The following is a 14719-nucleotide window of genomic DNA, read 5'->3' as shown; positions in this document are numbered from 1 at the left end:
ATAATAATAGTCTAAACCATTCATATACCACAATTTGTTCAGTTGTTGCCCATATATTGGGTACCTACTTTCTTTCCCATTATTTGCTACTACAAAAAGTACAGCTATAGATGTGTTTGTCTATAAGGATTTTTAAATTCCTTGATATGTGTTTATGAATATATATCATATACCAAAATTCTTAGTAGAGTTTTTAGCTACTAAAGCTTAAAACTTTTTTAAAAAAATCATTTATTTATTTGTTTTGCTGAGGCAATTGGGGTTAAGTGACTTGCTCAGGATCACATAGCTAGGAAATGTTACTTGTTTGAAGTCAGTTCTGAACTCAGGTCCTCCTGACTTCAGAGTTGGTGTTCTATCCACTGCAGCTATCTAGCTGCCCCAGCTTAAAGCTTTTTAAACTATTAAAGCTTAAAACTGTGTTGACTTTTGGGGAGCCCTGTATATTATATCTAGATAGGCACATATAAATATATATACATATAAATGCAAATAGATACATATAAATAGATATAAATACATACCTATATATAGGCATAATAAATATATATATATAAATATATGGGTCTATATACATAGAAATGAAATATGTATCTACTTCTATATGAAAATGACATCACTGAATCAAAAAGTATGTATATTTTACTGACTTATTTTGTATAACTTTACACTATTTCTCAGAATGATTGGACTAATTTACAGCTCCACCAACAATGTAATAGTATACTAGCACAGTCTTTTCTTTAATAGATGAAAGAGCATGTTTAAGTACAAATGTGACCAGAAGACTCTGTTGATTAGGTCCAGTCCAATTTGCAATAACCTCAGTCAATCAGATCATCCATAGTTATTGAAGTTTATTCCAGCACTTAGCACAGTGCCTGGCACATAATATGGATCTATCTATCTATTTATCAATATAGAGAGAATAGAATTGAATTTTATACACACACACACACACACACACACACACACACAGAGAGAGAGAGAGAGAGAGAGAGAGAGAGAGAGAGAGAGAGAGAGAGAGAGAGAGAGAGAGAGAGAGAGAGAATTGAATTGAATTTGTTGAATTATTATTCCCACTCAGTGAAGTGTGGATTGACAGCAATCCAAGCCCTGGAGATTTCCTTATTTCTTTCAGTGACATGTAATGGGCATTTCTGTAGCCTCCAAAAGAAAGATAAAGTCAAAGACCTAAAGGCTCACCTCCTACTAATCTTACTCAAATTGATCAGGCTCTTTCACTTCCCTGTAAAATCAATTTCCCTCCAATTGATGTATTAATAAGTGGGGGGTTGCCATTTAAAATTAGCTGGGCTACAGGAGAATCTCCATCAGAAATCAGCTTCCTCACATTCTGTACTAGCCACATTACTTCTCCTGCTCTGATAATGACAAGATTAGGACTTTGGTGCTGGATACTGATAAAACTAAACATGGAACCTCCTGATCAAATCTACAGATTTCCAGGAATTTCTTCTAGTAAAGAAAGACTCCAAGAGTTGGTACTTTCCTCCCTGTGAGGAGCTCTCTTGACAATTCATATGACAATTTTTATCAGGGGAATCATAGAATTTTAGCCTTGGAGTAAATCTGAGAGACCATCTTTCCTAACATTTCAGATGAGGAAATTGAGAGCCAAGGTGGTCAAATGGCTTTGCCCAGAGTCATACAAGATAATTATAGAGATTCAAACACAGGTCTCCTGACTTGGCTTGATGCTCTTTTCTGGGAATTCAGGATTGAAGTTGTGGACAGTTTGGTCCAATGCATGGTTTCATCTCAAATATTCTTCTCTCTGGTGACAAGTATCCCGCAATCGTCCCCTTTAAATCCTCCCTGGGGCCTGAAGAGAAGCTGACAGCTCCCTGACTATTTTTTCCCCTGAGGCTCTGTGAGTTAGAGCTAATTGGCTGCCTCAAAAGAAAGAAAAAGAAGATGAAGGAGAGGAGCATGTGTGTCTGTGTGCAGGGGAGGGATGAGTTGGTGGGGGGGAATTCTGAGGGCTAGTTTCCATGGGAACTGTTAGGGAGGTTGGCGCTACATTCATGCCAGGAGGAAATAAGGGATGGAAAGGTAAACTTTGCTGGTCAAAGGCTATTCCTGTTGGGACTGTTTGCAGAGGCATACAGACACCCCGGGAGGGGGGGCTGACTTAAGACTATCCCCAAATTATTCTCATTTTTCAAACAACGATGATGAGTGCACCAGCCATAAATAACAGAAACCGACCTTGGTCCATATCTGAGGCTATTTTTCCCTTGAGGTCATAAGATCTCATTCATCTACTATCCTACCATTATTATCTGTGGTCTAGTAGAAAGTAAATAGTTGAACTTGACTCATCCATTAACCAGCTGTGTAACCATGGAGAGTCCATTTAACCCTTCTTAGCTTTTTTATTAATATGTTAAAAAAAAGTGGAAGATGATAATGGATCAACGGAAAGGGTGCTGGGTTTAGAGCTGGAAGAACTGAGTTTAAAAATCTGGCTTTGTCATGTATCACCAGTGTGATCTTAAGCTGGTCATTTAACCTTCACTGGCGTGGTTAGGTGACACAGGGAAGAGAAAGCTAGACCCAGAGTCAGAAAGACACTTCCTGCTGTGTGACCTGGGACAAGTCCCTTAATCTTGCCTGTCTCAGTTTCCTCAATTGTAAAATGGGAATAACAATAATAGCATCTATCTTCTAAGATTCTGAAGACTAAATGAGATAATATTTATAAAGCACTTGGCACAGTCTGACATATAGTAGACATTTAAATTCTTGTTTTTTCCTCCATTGTAAAATAAGGAGAATGGGACTAGATAACCTCAAATGTCTCTTTTATCTCTAAACTTATACCTACCTGGCTTATTTTACAGGCTTATTGTGAGATACCATGAAGTAGCTAGAAAAAGTCACCCACAAGAGAGTGCTTTGTAAATTGTAAATGGTTATGCAAATGTGAAGTATTATTAGTCTCCTACATTAAAGCTTTACTTAGATGAATGCTTTATCATGGTGTGCAGGTGGTCTTGGGTTCTCAGAGGATATTCTTTCAGAAAATAAGCTCTGTTGTTGTTCAGTCATTTCAGTTGTGTACAACTCTTTGTGACCCCATTTGCTGATTTCTTGGCAAAGATACGAGAGTGATTTGCCTTTTCTGGCTCATTTTACAGGTAAGGAAATTGAGGCAAGTAGGGTTGGGAGACTTGCCCAGAGTCTTACAGCTAGCAAGTGTCTGAGGCTAGATTTGAACTCAGGTCTTTCTGACTGTATTGCCTAGCTACCCTAGTAGTTCTTGCCAATTTGGAAGGATTTTAATTATGGGATCTATTCAAAACATAGTTTAGCTTGATTTGGAGAGGTTCACTATTAGAGGGGTGATCACTGTAATGAATGGTGGCAAGGGGTGAGGGGTGGGGGGTGCAACAAGTCTGGAAGCCATCTACTAAGGTGGAGGAGATAATCACCTGGATTAAGGTCAAGGAGAGGGATTGTACTTGGCGTTTTATTAGTATAGAGTGAGGAAACTGTATATATGTAAACATGTAAATATAGAAATAAAAATAAAATACTCTATGTATGTGTTTGTTAAATACAAGGTTTTTGAGGGGAGGGACCAGGAACCATTATTCCTATTTTACAGAAGAGGGAGCTGAAATTCATTGGGATTTGGGGTACAAAAGACATTTAAGTACACTTCCTCATCTTACAGACATGGAAACTGAGGCACAGAGAAGTGAACTGATTTATCTAGGTTCACAAAGACAATAACTGGGTGAAATTTAGATTCAAGTCCAGGTCCTTTGGCTTTTCTTAGACTCTTCAGCTAGTATTTGGCACTGGAATTGAGAACTTCAAGTTTCCTTTTCCCTTTACTATCCTGCCCTCCCTCTCAGCTAACTTAGGGGACGTCATTGCCCCCAGAGGACAGCCTGAAAGTATCAATAGTGTCAAGAAGGGAGGTCTAGTTTAACTGAGGAAGTAATTGATTTATCAGAGGTTAGTAAGAGGAAGTTAGGGATGTTTGGGGAGCACAAAAGTTTTTGAGGTGAAATTCACTAGCAGCATCTGTCTCCATCCTCAAACTATTTTCTTCAGAGACAGAATCCTGGGCTAAACAATCAACAGGATTTCCCCACAATGACATTTCTGACTTTGCGGTTTCCAGGCTATGACAGTCCCTTCCATCAAGGGAGAGGTCTCCTAACGGAAACATGTTTCCTCACCAATGCTCCTTTGTTCATCTTCCAAACATAGGGGATGTTCCCAGATGACATGTTGCTGGAATGATTGTCCATATAGCCCTATGCAATATGAGCCCATGGAAACTGCTGGGACATTAGTGACAGACACAGTGGGGGTGGCCATATGGCTATGAAATTCTGTTCATTCAGACCCAGGGGAGTTAAGATGGGAATGTAAATCTTTTGCCTGAGGCACAGGCATATTATAAACACAGAGGCCCCAGATCTCTGGTAACTTGGGTCCTGCTGAGAAGCAGGGGGAAGAATTAGCTTCTTAGGACCCCTTGAGATGAGATTTTAGAGTCTAAACTCTGATTTTTTGCTTCTTTATAGAATGATTCCCTGAAATTAGGGTGTCATTGCATAAGAAGTGGGGAGAGAAGTAGGGATTGGTATGTATTCCTTCCAGCTTTTTTTTTTAGGTCAGCTACACTAAACTAAAAAGATGATGATAAGTTGGATATGTTCATAACTCAGTTCCTTTGGTCCATCACTCAAACCTCAGCAGGATCTTAACCCTGAGGTTGTATCTCAGAAAAAGACCAAGCTGCAGTTCTCCAGGAAATGCACTGATAGATGGAGGGGGGTGGGTGGGATTGAGGGGTAAAGGGGGAAAGGGAATGAGGGGGAAGGAAAAATAGGAGAGAGGGAAATAGGACACCATTGCAAATACTTTCATCTTATTCAGACTAGAGAGGAGGATGGGGGAGAGAGGTAGGAAGAAAGGTTGAATTACAGAAGTGAAAGAGAAAGAGAATGGATAGCAGAAGAGGTGAAGAGAGACAAGGATCTGTGAAGAGGATGGAAAGAGAGGGAAAGAGAGAAGGAAAAAGAATGGGCGAGGAAATGAAAGAGATGGAAGAGAGAGAGGAGAAGGTAGGGAGAAGGGTATAAAGAAAGGAAAAGAAAGAAAAGGAAAAAAACAGGTAATGGCAAGGTAAAAAAGATGGGGGGAAAAAGAGGGAAAGAAGGAGGGAAAAAGAAAGGATGAGAGAGAAAAAAAGAGGGAGAGAGATCAGTGAGAAGGAGATAGAGGGAGAGAGGGAGGAGTAGGGGAAGGAGGGGGGGGGCTGGGAGAGATGCAAATTAAAATCACGTCTCAGTCCAAGCAAACATGATGCTGCTGCCAAGTGGGCCCGTGGCTGTCCCAATGTTCTCGAGCGCCAGCTCCAGAGCTTTATCATCTGTTCCAAGAGCGTCCTAGGCAACAAGACTTCCATCAGCTGGGAAGATGCAGAGAGCAAAGGTGTGTTATTTCTTTTCCTTAGGGTCAAGGTGGAGGGTTCCCTGGGGGATCTACTTTGGGAAAGAAGGGATTCCAGTGGCTGCTTGTACAGACCCTTCCTGACAGTGACTCCTGTGTGACTTTTGACATCTATCCTTTCCTGGCTAGAGATGAGAGGGAAATGATATTTCATAATTCTGTGAGATTTTTGGTTTGGGTCTCTGAGTTGACAGGGGACTAGGAACATGATTTCTGGTTTCCAGGGCATTATTCTAGGGCCAAGGTTTTTTGGGGTGGGAGGAGGGATCCATTTTCTAATCTCTTTCGAGACTCTGGGGCTGGGGGAACAGAAGGTTGTAGATACAATCTGAGGCAAGACGTGACAGGTTCTTGTGTCCATCTGAAATTCCTTGTGAGCCTTGGTCCTTTTCAGGGTTTGGGACTATAAGACTCTCTATAAGACAGATAAAAACTGGAGGGTCACTTAAAGCCCTCACAATACAGAAGGAGGTGAAACTGTGGGAGAGCACTGAAAGCATTTTTTCTGAGGAAAGACTGGCATAGGGGAGGGAGACAAAAGTTCCACCCCCCCAGGATTTGAGATTATTTTCTAGAAGAGTTTGACCACACACATTTGGCAACTTGGGGAAACAATTCAGCTCTCTCCATTTTTATACCCCTTTGTTCCGTAGGGACTGAAGACCCCTCTCTTTGGTGACTTTTAGTAGAAGGAATGAAGGAAGGTGCTTTCTTCTGCTTTAGTTTTCTCTTCAAAGAAATGAAATAGAATATTAGTACCAGAAAAAAAAAAAAACTTTAGAATTTATTCCATCCAATTTTTTTTATTTTATTATTTTTTTAAAATAGAGGACTTCAGTTTCTGAGATTCAGCAAGATTAAGAGTTTTAACCAAAGTCATGCACTACTCAGTGTTAGAGCAAGGACCAGAGATCTTTCCATTACAACCCATAGGCCTTTTTTGAAGTTGCACTGTTAAATGGGCTCAAGTTTTAGGCTTATGTTGAGATCAAGGGTTAAAAGTAGGGAGCCCTCATCGCTGGGAGATAGTGGAATGGTTTGGTATAAACAAAAAACAAATGAGAAATCTGAGATTTATGAGCACAGCGGAGGTAAGAAGACAGATCCTGTTAATGGGGCCCCAAGGGAATACCTGGGAAAACGGGGCTAAACCTTTTTCTTGGAATCCTTATAGGACCTTCTCGATGTCCCCTCCAAACCTCCAAGAATCAGAAAGCTCAGGGTGAGAGGCACGAACAAAGGGAAGATAGAGAGCTCTGAGAATTCAGCTGGCTCGGAAAGACTGAGGAAGACGAAGGGGAAAGTGGAAGGGACCAAAAGACGGGTACCCTGAGGTTCGGGCAGGTTGAAAGCAATAGGGATGGGGGTGGAGCTCGGGATCTAAAGTTGGGGTAAGCCAAGAAGGACGGGGAAGAATGAAAGGGTTAAGGCAGAGGCTGTGAGCTGCTTGGGGTCTGGGAGAAAGCAGTCCTCTCAATGAGGGGGGAGGAATGAGGAGAGATGCAATAAAAGGGTGGCTGATGGCCAATAGCCCACCAGGCAGGGAGGGGTTAACCCAGGCTCTGGAGAGGCTGGGCCGGGAACATGGGAGGAGAATCCAGCTCAACCCATTGTTTCCCTCAGCTCCATCAGACTTCGCTTCGACAGCTCCACCTGCCGTGTTCTACCGACACCTCTTCGGCCTCACCCACCCTGCAGGTAAGACTGGTCCCAGCTGGCTGAAAGGGGAGGGTCCGGGAGGGGAGGGGCAGGGGTTGACTTGGAGGTGGGGTGGGGTAATGCTTAACCCCGAAAGGGGTTGAGGGAAGGTAGGAGGAGGAAACTTTCACCCTCCCTCTTCTGCTTTCTCTCCGCCCGGAGTTAGGGCTGGGAGGAGCTCAAGGAAAAGAAGGAGGGGTCTCTTTCTGAAGCGCCTTATCAATCTCCTCCTGGAGACACCGGGGCTTGGAAGAAGCGCTGCTAGAAACTTGGCTGTGGCCAGGTGCCACGGAACCGCCATGGAACCGAGGCCGGGGGGAAGGGTCTGCCCTGTCCCCAGGGGCACTCAGACTATATATATATATATATATACATACTCTTCATATATATACTCTTCATGCCAGCTCTTTGTCTCTCCTCCCCCCACTTCCTCACCATCTTTGGGGCTCCCGCCTCCCGTCACTTGCTCCCTCTTTCCCCCCTGCTTTCTTCTCAAACAAAGCTTCTTTGACATCTGCTCTCCGAGGGCCGGAAGTTGGACACATCTGCCTTCTCCTTTCCCTGGGGGTGAACATAAGGGTGACATTTTAGAATCCACCTGGTGCCTTCCCCATCGCCTCTTCAGCTCCCCTTTCATTGTTCAGTCATTTTCAGTCTTGTCTGACTCTTCTACTTCATTGGGGTTGTCTTGACAAAGATTACTGGAATAGTTTGTCATTTCATTCTCCAGCTCATTTTATAGATGGGGAAACGGAGGCAAACCGAGTTAAGTGACTGACCCAAAGCTGTCAGAGGCAGGATTTAAACTTAGGAAGGTGAGTCTTCCTGACTCCTGACCTGTCTTTTTATCTATTGGCCATCTAATTCCCTCAACCTACCCTCTCATTCAACTCAATTCAACAAATATTTGTAGAGCTCTTAATGTATTCAGGGTATGATTTGGGCCCTTTAGGAGCTTGTGGGATAGTGTTTGTACACAAATAACCAATGCCATTTCGAATCCTTTGAAGGGACAGCTAGATGGCCGAAGTGGATAGAGCATCAACCTCAGATTGAGGAGAACCTGAGTTCAAATTCGGTCTCAAATACTTCCTGTGTGACCTTGGCAAGGAATAAAAAGAGCAATGTTAGAAGGCTTTGAGAGGCTCATCAACCAAGAGCTCTGAGATCCCAGATGAATGAAGTTAATTCAGATGGGGGGGGGGAGAGCAGCTTCATAGAGAGGTGACATTTGAATCCTTTGCAGAGATCCTGTCCTCAATTCCCTGCTCTGGGGAAAGAAGTGGCGATAGTAGTTCTTTGTGAAAGTCTTGGACTTGAAGGATGGATAAGATATCCACAGTGGAAGCCCCATAGGGAGATGGAATGGCTTGATCTAAGAGAGATATTTGGACAGGGAAGAGAAAGTTCTGGCTTTTTTTGGTAAACAAGTTAAGCTTGATTAGAGCTTAAGGGTTATAGTGAGAAGGAAGAGCTCTTGAGGGAGGTCAGGGCTCTTTTCCACAGAGGAAAACCAGTCTTCAAAGCTAAAAGGGAAGGAGAGTGTCTGATTTGCATGCTCTGATTATATGCCTGAACCCTTGTTCTGTGTGACTTCTTGATTAGACAAAGCTCTGGGGGAAATGAGTATGGCAGAGTTACATCTCCTTTATAAATTTAGGGCTGGGACACCTTGGTATAATCCATCACAAGACTTTGTCTCACCCCATGACCCGTCTTACAGAGAGGAGTATCCCAGTTTCTGAGTCATGGAATGGAAAGAATGAGGCTAGAAATGAGCGCTCCCTTTTGTTTGGAACCCAACAGAAGAGTGTGTGTGTGTGTGTGTGTGTGTGTGTGTGTGTGTGTGTGTGTGTGTGATGGAGAGGAGGTGCTGCAGTGGGTGGGGTACCATGGAGAAGGGGGAGCACTGGTTTGGACAAATTCTCTGCTCACCCAGAGCCTGAACATTCTGATGCTAGAATCACCTAGAAGCCTTCACTTCAGCCTCCTAATCACAGACCTTAGGAAGGAGAAGAGGCGGTCCAAAACTAGGTTAAATGTTTATATGTTTCAGGGATTAGAAGCTCAGGGTTATTCACTTCCCAAGTATCCTTTATATTGTGGGCAGGTGAAACATGAAAGGAAGGCGTTTCTGGAGTGGTTTTTTTTTTTTTTCCACTTACAAAGAAATACCTTCTCCCCCATCTCTCCACAGAATCCAAATCTTACCCATGCATTTGAAATCAGTCCAGAAGCTTTTATTGGAACCCTCCTACATGCCAGACTTGTACTAGGCATTAGAGCAATGGAAATCTCATTTTTCTCATTGATTTGTGGGTGATCACTCCAATGGTGCTGATTACAAATTTGACCTATGATGATCTATCCAGTTCCCTGGAGGCTTTTGCCTAGTTCTTTTTAATATTTTTGTCGATTCCAGTTCATTTTGCCAAGAGGCATTATAGGATATAGATCTGGAAGGGAACTTAAGGGTCCCTCTTCCTCAGTTCACAGAGGAGAAAACTAGGACCTAGAGAAGTTAAGATGTGAAACCTGAGTCTCACAGGTAGAACTGGGATCTGAACAAAGATGCTCTGTCTCTAAGTATATTGAAAACATTTCTCTTTTCTATCTTCCACAAAGTGTGAGTTTATGCAACTTGCTCATAACAGGCTAGGTAATATAAATATTATCTTGATTTTAATAGATGTGGAAAGTGAAGTGCAGGGTGGGGTAAAGTGACTTAGTAATTTGCCCAAGATCATATGGCTCATGAGTGGAAGGATCATAATTTAAATCTGTTTTCTGAGGTTCCAAGTTCAAGGTCACTCCCTTCCTTTTCAGACCAGATGTTCAGGTTATAATTGCTAAAAGTGCTCAAAGAGTAGAAGAGGAGATTTTCCCACCTGAAATTGTAGGAGATTGTAGGAGAAGTTTCACAAAAAAAGGTGAATGTTGAGGGATGGGTAAGATTTAGATTCAGTAGAAAGAAGGGAGGTGTTCAGTTAGGGTTTTTGATAGCTGGAGAAATTTAGAGTCACTTTTCATGCTTTTTATTTTGTATCACTAGTGTCTTGCATGTAGTAGGTGATTAATAAATGCCTGCTGATGAACTTTTCTGAGCTTCAGGCAATCTTTAAGTTGAAAGAAAGCAGATATTTGTCATCTCAAGTGGCAGATTCATAATCCCCAGCTCATGTAAGGCATAAGGACCCTCAATTTATTTGCTAGGTGAACTCCTTCCACAGAAGATATCTTAGCCTCTCTGTACCTAAGAAGACAAGAGTTTTGATGAATTTTTTTAAGTCTCATCTCTTCCTAGTCACACCTCCTCTCTCTGTGTATATATAAATAAATCCAGTGTCCAAAGGATATGAACAGTTTTCCAAAGCAGAAACCCAAACTATCAGTAACCATATGGGAAGATGCTCTAAGTCACTAATAATATGAGAAATGCAAATTAAAACAACTTTGAGATGTCACCTCCTACCCATCAACTTGGCAAAGATGATGAAAGGTTTTAACAGTTAATGCTGGAAGGATGGTGGGGAATCAAGCACACTGATAGTCTGTTGATGGAACTGTGAATTGGTCCAGCCATTTGGGAAAGCAATTTGGAATTAAACGTGGGAGAGTTGATCTTTTATCTACCCAGGAAACTCAGAATGTAATCACAAGGTGTTAATGAGGTGTTAAGGGAATGGAAAAGATGAATCTAATCCCTTTATGAGATGTGATCAACTTTTTCTGAGGGAATCAGATGGGTCAATCTCATTGACAGATTAAAATGGACAGATAAACTCGGGGTGACCTTTAAAGAGTAACCTATAAGTTGGTGCAGACTGCCAAAGCTTATGGCAGTTATAGAGTGTTACTGCTGGTAAGGGAGGGTGTTTTTTCTTCCACCCTATTAGGCAAACCACAAAGCAATATATGTACTCACCCAGAAAGAGGTTCCCCACCTAGTATGTGCAGACTAAGTTTGCCTAAATTCAAGACTCAGTTGAGGGATCAGAGACACATATAGTCATCCAGAGAAAGAAGAAAATTCAAGGAGCATAACTCTGTATCTGGAGAAAAGAAAGACAAAGAGAACCAATTTTGTCAATTGGAACTAGGTCATAGAGGAGATTGCACAAAGACAAAAAAAAAAAAAAATAGCTAACACTGGAAGTTCTGAAATGGTCCATTGCCTTTGTAATTTCAGACATGTGTGCCTCACTAAATTTGTTCCTGCTCTTTCTTTCTTTTCTTTCTTTCTTTTCTTTCTTTCTTTTCTTTCTTTCTTTCTTTCTTTCTTTCTTTCTTTCTTTCTTTCTTTCTTTCTTTCTTTCTTTCTTTCTTTCTTTCTTTCTTTCTTTCTTTCTTTCTTTCTTTCTTTCTTTCTTTCTTTCTTTCTTTCTTTCTTTCTTTCTTTCTTTCTTTCTTTCTTTCTTTCTTTCTTTCTTTCTTTCTTTCTTTTTCTTTCTTTCTTTCTTTCTTTCCTTCCTTCCTCCTCCTTTCCTTCCTTCCTCCCTCCTTTCCTTCCTTCCTCCCTTCCTCCCTTCCTTCCTTCCTCCCTCCCTCCCTCCCTCCCTCCCTTCCTCCCTTCCTTCCTCCCTTCCTTCCTTCCTTCCTTCCTTCCTTCTTTCCTTCTTTCTTTCTTTCTTTCTTTCCTTCTTTCTTTCTTTCTTTCTTTCTTTCTTTCTTTCTTTCTTTCTTTCTTTCTTTCTTTCTTTCTTTCTTTCTTTCTTTCTTTCTTTCTTTCTTTCTTTCTTTCTTTCTTTCTTTCCTTCTTTCTTTCTTTCCTTCCTTCCTTCCTTCCTTCTTTCTTTCTTTCTTTTCTTTCTTTCTTTCTTTCTTTCTTTCTTTCTTTCTTTCTTTCTTTCTTTCTTTCTTTCTTTCTTTCTTTCTTTCTTTCTTTCTTCTTTCTTTCTTTCTTTCCTTCTTTCTTTCCTTCTTTCTTTCCTTCTTTCTTTCCTTCTTTCTTTCTTCCTTCTGTCTTTCTTTTCCTTCTTTCTTTCTTTCCTTCTTTCTTTCTTTCTTTTCTTTCTTTCTTTCTTTCTTTCTTTCTTTCTTTCTTTCTTTCTTTCTTTCTTTCTTTCTTTCTTTCTTTCTTTCTTTCTTTCTTTCTTTCTTTCTTTCTTTCTCTCTCTCTTTCTTTTCTCTCTCTCTTTCTTTCTTTCTCAGCTTTTTATTTTTCAAAACATGTGTGGACAATTCTTCATCATTAGCTCTTGCAAATTTTGTGTTCCAACTCCCCCTCCCCTTCCTCCATGCCCTCCCCTAGATGGCAAGTAGTCCAATATATGTTAAATGTGGTGGAAATATATGTTAAATCCAATATATGCATAGATATTTATACATTATCATGTTGCACCAGAAAAATCAAATCAAACCAGTTAAAAAAAGAGCGAGAAGCAAAATAAAATGCCAACAAAAAGAGTGAAAATGCTATATTGTGATCCACACTCAGTTCCCACAATCCTCTCTCTGGGTGCAGATAGCTCTCTTCATCACTGAACAATTGAAACTGGTTTGAATCATCTCATTGTTGAAGAGAGCCATGTCCATCAGAATTGATCATTGTATAATCTTGTCGCTGTGTACAATGTTCTCCTCTCACTTCACTTAACATCAGTTCATATAAGTCTCTTCAGGTCTCTGAAATTATCCTGCTGGTTGTTTTTTACAGAACAATAATATTCCATAACATTCATATACATAACTTACTCAACCATTCTCCAACTGATGGGCATTCAGTCAGTTTCCAGTTTCTTGTCACTACAAAAAGGGCTGCCACAAACATTTTTTTGTGCCTGCTCTTTCAATGGAAAGATATTGTGAATGTGTGGAGAATAAAGTTTCATAGGGAGATTTTGTATGCATTTTTCTTTCTATGTTATCTTAATAAATGCTTCTGCTAAGAACTAGTGGCGGCTAATGAGAACCATATCAGTGGGGGCTCATGAATCACAGCTTTAGAGGTTAGTACTCCTTAAAACATGGTAGTAATCACCAGGAATGTTAGAACCCATTGTGAGAGGAGCCTGAGGGGAAGGTGTGTGTGCTACACTAAGTAATTCATTTTCTTTGATCCAACTATGTACCTATAAAGAAGTAAAAAACCAAACCCATATTTACCAAAATATTCATGGTAGCTATTTGCAGCAGGAAAACTGGAAGCAAAGTGAATGCTATTGAGGGAGGAGTGGTTGAACAAATTGTGGTATATGAATGTAATGGAAAATTATTGTGCTTTAAAAAAATAAGTATAAGATCACCAAAATATAGGAAGATTTGAATGAACTGACTCAGGGTATAGTAAATAGACTCAGCAACAATATTTTTAAAAACAAACAAAAAAAGACAAATGACTCAGAATAAACTCAGTGATCAATATTGAATCCAGATGCATCACTGAAGAAGCCAAATGTGTCTAACAAAGATGGACACTATTTCTGAATTGGAATTTGATTTTTTTTTTTGAGGGGATGGGAGAATAGGAATTTATGTAGAAAATGTGTTATAATAAAGATAACATATATTTTTTAAAAGTTTCCAAAATATTAAATGTCCCAGCACTTTATTCTTCCAAGTGCCATTTTAGAGACTGTTCTCTATATTTGGATGACATTTCCTCCTCATCTCCATCTCTTAGAATCTCCCCTCAAATCATAGCTCAGGTGCCACTTCCTTCAGAAGGCTTTCTCCTGACACTTTTGTCCCCCCATTTTGAGGGCTCTTTACCTCTCCCAATGACTTGTTCTATATTTATCTTGGCACATGTTGTACACCCCACCCTGAAAGAATATAAACTCTTTTCAAAGGACTTAGATTTTTCTTTGTAACCCAAGTATGATGCTAGGTCTTCTGTAACTGTTTAACTAAAATTTTTTTTGATTGAATTGAGTTCATGGACAACAGAGCTCTATTAAGAGAAAATAGAAATTTTAGGGCATGTCTCTGGATCTTTGATAAGGCAGATAACCCTGTCTTTCCTCAGTACCAGGGTGAGAATTAGAATGAAGCTGGTAGCTGACCCAGGGAGCTAAGCTACTGGGATAGTGCAATAGGCCACTGAATCCGGAGTCTGGAAGACCCGAGTTCAAATATAGCCACTGAACCTCTCTTTGCCTCCCTTTCCATTCCTGTAAAATGTATTAACCAACTTAGAGGGCTGTTGTGAGGAAAGTATGCTGTAAATTTTAAAGAAATGTTTAAATGTGCCTTGTTATTATTAAATGTCTTTCCATTCAGCATAAAGGAAAGTGTCTGGGACCAGATTTGAGCTCAGGAAGATGAGTCTCCTTGACTCCAGACCCAACACTGTATCCACTATGCTATCTGAGCTGCCTCCCTAGCTCTCTACCACTGATTCATACTAATTTCCTGGATGCTCCTACCCTTTCCACTTTGTAACTACAACTTTAGGACTTTTGTTGTCCTGATAGGAGCAAAAACAATTTTGAAGGGGGTAGGGTGAAATACCAAAAGTCCAGGCTAATCACAGGCATAATCATCAGCAGAGGGGCCACTTGAGAATAAAATTATCACCCCT

The 14719-nt window shown here is 40.6% G+C and overlaps 1 protein-coding gene across 5 annotated transcripts in view; it reads left to right on the top strand.

The window, feature by feature from the left end:
- The first annotated feature begins 5082 nt into the window (after positions 1–5082).
- KCNIP3 (potassium voltage-gated channel interacting protein 3) overlaps positions 5083–14719 on the top strand; it is a 150995-nt gene continuing 141358 nt past the window's right edge. Inside the window, exons 1-3 of one of the 5 annotated variants that reach the window (XM_074287618.1) lie at positions 5083–5161; positions 5339–5481; positions 7123–7197. In XM_074287618.1, the coding sequence (XP_074143719.1) occupies positions 5467–5481; positions 7123–7197 (90 nt within the window). In that variant the 5' untranslated portion in view covers positions 5083–5161; positions 5339–5466. The other 4 variants (XM_074287617.1, XM_074287622.1, XM_074287616.1 and 1 more) reach the window with 4 other exon arrangements.

This window comes from Sminthopsis crassicaudata, chromosome 2 (assembly GCF_048593235.1).
Source record: "Sminthopsis crassicaudata isolate SCR6 chromosome 2, ASM4859323v1, whole genome shotgun sequence".
NCBI classification, from domain to species: domain Eukaryota; kingdom Metazoa; phylum Chordata; class Mammalia; order Dasyuromorphia; family Dasyuridae; genus Sminthopsis; species Sminthopsis crassicaudata.
This window is presented reverse-complemented; position numbering and strand designations above follow the sequence as displayed.